The 4,648-nt window shown below is 25.6% G+C and overlaps 1 protein-coding gene across 1 annotated transcript; it reads left to right on the top strand.

Moving 5' to 3' along the window:
* Window positions 1–1,423: 1,423 nt before the first annotated feature.
* Window positions 1,424–2,623, top strand: LOC107953220 (fasciclin-like arabinogalactan protein 12). Its single transcript, NM_001327602.2, has one exon. The coding sequence runs from the start codon at window positions 1,491–1,493 to the stop codon at window positions 2,208–2,210; it is 720 nt and encodes a 239-aa protein (NP_001314531.1). The 5' UTR covers window positions 1,424–1,490; the 3' UTR covers window positions 2,211–2,623.
* Window positions 2,624–4,648: the final 2,025 nt, after the last annotated feature.

The raw sequence follows: 4,648 nt of genomic DNA, 5'->3' as shown, positions 1-4,648 counted from the left end.
CAGAACCAGACAGAATACAGGCAGATAATTAACTAGTAAACCAGCAGGCTCATTCTTTTCAAACTTTCACACTGAATCGAACTTAAGTGGGTAACGTGTGCTTATAAGTTGATTTCAAAAACAACAAAACTTTTAATGATGCAACTCATACCCAAGACCTTAAATTCAGAAGCAAGCACGGTACCAAAAATACAGAAATTAATTACTGCAAAATCTTACAATTAAATTCTTAAAATTTTGGGTCGTTACACAACTTATGATAACATGTAATCATATTTCAAATTAAATACAACTATTAATTATATTTCTTTTAAAAAAATTAATTTAAAATAAATATTAATATCTACAAAATACTCACATATTTTTAAACTATGAACTATTTGTAAATTGCACGAATAAAAAAATTTACATATTATATTCTAAACCATTTATACACACATAAATTCATGTATCTCGCAGATAAGAAAATTATGTAATATATAGTGATATTTTCATGACTATTTTTAAAAATATTTACCTCGTATCATATAAATTCGGATTTAAGTTAAAACATTCAAAAATAAATTTTAGAATGCTATTTTATATTAATATTGTAACAATAAATTTTAAATTTTATTTGTCACATTGACGAAGCTAAAAGAAACAATGATTCTTAATTATATTTATTGAAATTATGAACTAAAATTATTTGCATACATTTTTTTTTATTTTAAATATTATTTTATAATTTAAACTTAAGTATATTTTTTAAGTTGTTTATATCTTTTAAATATTATATCATTAATATTTTTAATTAATATGATATTATTTAAATAATAATTTTATAAAATAAAATAGTAATTTGTAAATGGCACGGAATAGAAAACTAATTTTAATATAATAGAATATTTAATGTACTGTCGGCGTATACATTTTATGTACCATTAATAAATAATGAGATAACACATAGTCATTGATGTAACACAAAAAAAATATTGAAAACTTTAAAAATAAAAATTTTAAAAAATATTTTTAAAAATAAATATTAAACATAAATAAATACAAAAATATTGAAACTCATAATCTATAATTTGAAATTCGAAATTCGAAACCTAAAACCCAACACAAACACCTAAAAGACAAAAAATAATTATAATCAATATTTAATTATATTAAATAAATTTAATTATATTTATTTTTAAGTCCTTTAATATTTTTAATTTTTAATATTATTATTAACAGATTCAATATAATTATTTAAAAAGTTACATTTTAACAAATTGGTGATCGTTGGGACCAAAAACATAAACAATCATTACATCATTGTTAATATTAATTGGTTCGCACATCAAACTCCAAATCTCCTCTGTTTTTACTTTCTTTCCAAGCAATCAATGGTTTGCTCTAATTGTGTTTTATCCATTCCCTCTTCTTCTTATATTCCATTCCATTTTCCATTGTTTCCATTGCCAAATCAACAATTTCCCACACATACCAAAACCCCTTCAACAATGGCGATTACGAAGCAACATTTGATCCCGCTTTTCGCTATCTCATTTCTCTTGTTTTCCCAGCTCCATTGCTCAACAACTTCAGCCCAAGCTCCGGCTCAGTCTCCCGCACCACCTGGTCCACCAGACGTCGCCAAAATCCTGCAAAAAGCCGGCCAATACTCCGTCTTCGTTCGTCTTCTCAAATCCACCCAAGTCTCCGACCGTCTCATTGGCGAGCTCAAAGATACAGATGATGGGAAGACCATTTTTGCCCCCACTGATAAGGCTTTCTCCGCCCTCAAATCTGGTGCCTTGAATTCACTCAACGATGAACAAAGGGTTCAGCTGGTGCTATTTCACGTCGTCCCAGATTATATCCCATTTTCCCAATTCCAAACAGTTAGCAACCCTATGAGAACACAAGCCGGAGATAGCGGCGACGGTGAGTTTCCTCTCAACGTCACCACTTCGGGAAACACAGTGGTTTTAAAGACGGGGCTGATGAAAACCAGTGTTAGTGGTACCATTTATACCGATGGTCAGCTGGCTGTTTATCGAGTCGATCAGGTGCTTCAACCTTTGCAAGTCTTCGCTGCTAGGTCTTCAGCTCTGGCACCGGCACCGGGAATGTCTAGGAAGGCTGCTGACGTTGATGGGAACTCCAAAGCTTCGAGCCTTGCCATGCAAAACTTAGCTTTGTTTGTAGTTAGTGTTATAGCTTTTGCACTTTCTTTGTGACAATAAAAGGGTTTTGATAGGATTTCGTGATGGAAAATTCGGGGACCTCCACTTATTGCCTATGGTTCTCTTCTCTCATGGGCTATTGAAGATGAAAGTTGTGATTTGTGCGTGCAAATTTTCTTGTTTTTTTTTTTGAATTATGATTGTTATTATTATATATTTATATCCATAAACATATATAATTCTTTTTGTTTTTAAAATTAAGAGTGTGTTTTAATATCTTCGTAATTGAATTTGAATGTAATTTGATTTAAATGTCTGATTGAACAACACTGGGTAATTGTGTGAAAATGTAATTATTAATGTAGAAGTTACACTCTCTTGTAATTATAAAGAATTGTATTTACCTGAATTTGTTTGGCTCACAGAGTGTAATCACATTATAATTTTCTATGTCATGTTTAATAGTACAAATTGTATTTCATAGTTATATAATTTATATTTTAAAAAAAATATTAATTACTACAAAAAATATTAGTATGATAAAAATAATTTCTAAACAAGTAACAAAAATTAAAATCAAATTATCATATGTATTATGTTAGTCTAAAAAAATCATTGATAATATGATTACTAATACAAATAACAAGAAGAATAAACATTATATGAAATTTTATCTAATTGTTTTAGTGCATATTTGTTGAGTTATTCATTCTTTAATATTTAACATATGCTCCTTATCACCATTTACTTGTCATTGATTGAGTTCATCATCATTTGAATTTGAATATGCATCATTAAGAATATCAAGATCTCCTTCTTCTATGTACTCTTCAAAGTATGGATCATATCAATTTCACCTATGATTGAAGTTATGAAATATGTAACATGATAGTACGATCCAAACTTGTTTTTATGTTATACTAAATTGGATATTTTTTCAAAGCAACAAATATTTTCTCAACCACATTTTGAAGCTTTAAATTTCTCAAATTAAAGAGTTCGCAAGCTGCTCATGATGTTTGTGTTTGACACAATTATCTCAAATTGTACCATATTCGGTGCAAGAAAATCTTTTCTATTTGCATAGTTAGCATCGACATTATAATATTTGGGTTCTTAGTTCAAATAATCCAAACAATCCGTACAATTAATAATATAAACTTAATTTGGAGAAATATTTATGCTAGATTATATCACTTTTTATAATATGTAAAATAAGTAAAAACTAGTATAAAACTTAAAATATATAATTTTTATTAATTTTTTTTATAAATTGTCCAAAACTTTCATAACACTTCTTATAAATAATATATTTTTCCTATAACTTTAGAAAGTTATATTTTATAAATAAGTTATGATAAAAAAAACTATAATATTTTTTTATGAATAAGTATATTATTATGGACACATAAATAAGTTATGTTCATACTTTTTGGCTATAATTTTTTTATAAATAAATGTATTATAGCACTTTTATAACATGTAATTTATTTTTTATAATAAAATTTTTGGCGACAACTAGGAAATTTTTTAGAATTTAAATAATATAATTTTTTATTATAACTTTATAAAATTCACAAATTATTTTTATAATATATATATATTTTTTAGGATTTAGAATATAAGAAATTTTTTATCATAACCATCCCAAACACTAATACATGTTTACGCTTATAATATAATTTTTATAATTTGTATAAAAACAATTTCTTAAAACTGAATTTAGGTGTAATTATTTGATAAATTACTTCAATTATCACCCTCTCTTCTCAGAATTAGAAAATGTGATTGGGGTATTCCAATTATACTTAATTCGATGAGACCCACCAATTATAATAGTTACCTAAACATGTTACCATTGTGTAATTACAAGCAATTACACTTAAATCCAATTATTAGGTGACTTTCTAAACACTATCATAATATGTAATATGTATGAATAACAATTATAATTAATGAGTTAGACAAAGGGAAAATAAGAATTGGGTAATTATGCACCTAATTGCAAACAATTATAATAATCTAATTACTATATGATTTCTCAAACGTATTTTTCATTATTTAAGTTCAAGAAGTTATTGCTATATAATAATACTTTAATTTTAAGAAATCTATTTTACTTTTTAAATTATAATCATACGTTTTTTTTTACTATTTTTATTTAAATATCAAAACTTGTTAAAGAGAGATAATTTTCATATATTTTAACCTAAAAAATTTAACTTAATTAAACAATATTTATTATAAATTGTTTATACTAATTTTAACTAAAATATATAGTATTTATTATTAAATATTTATATTTAGCGACAGTCTAATCGATGATGACAAGAAGTTGTGTTTAATGTTAGAGAGAGAATAGACCAATAAAAATGCAACCATAATGTAATTAGATAAAATTGTATAAAATGTTTATTTTTTTCTTTGCACTTTTATCAATAATCGTATTTTTGAATACTTTTTTGAACTAACATATTAAATATGATAATTTG

Source organism: Gossypium hirsutum, chromosome A07 (genome assembly GCF_007990345.1).
Source record: "Gossypium hirsutum isolate 1008001.06 chromosome A07, Gossypium_hirsutum_v2.1, whole genome shotgun sequence".
Lineage (NCBI taxonomy): Eukaryota > Viridiplantae > Streptophyta > Magnoliopsida > Malvales > Malvaceae > Gossypium > Gossypium hirsutum.
The sequence above is the reverse complement of the archived record's forward strand: the minus strand, read 5'-3'. Positions and strand labels throughout refer to the sequence as shown.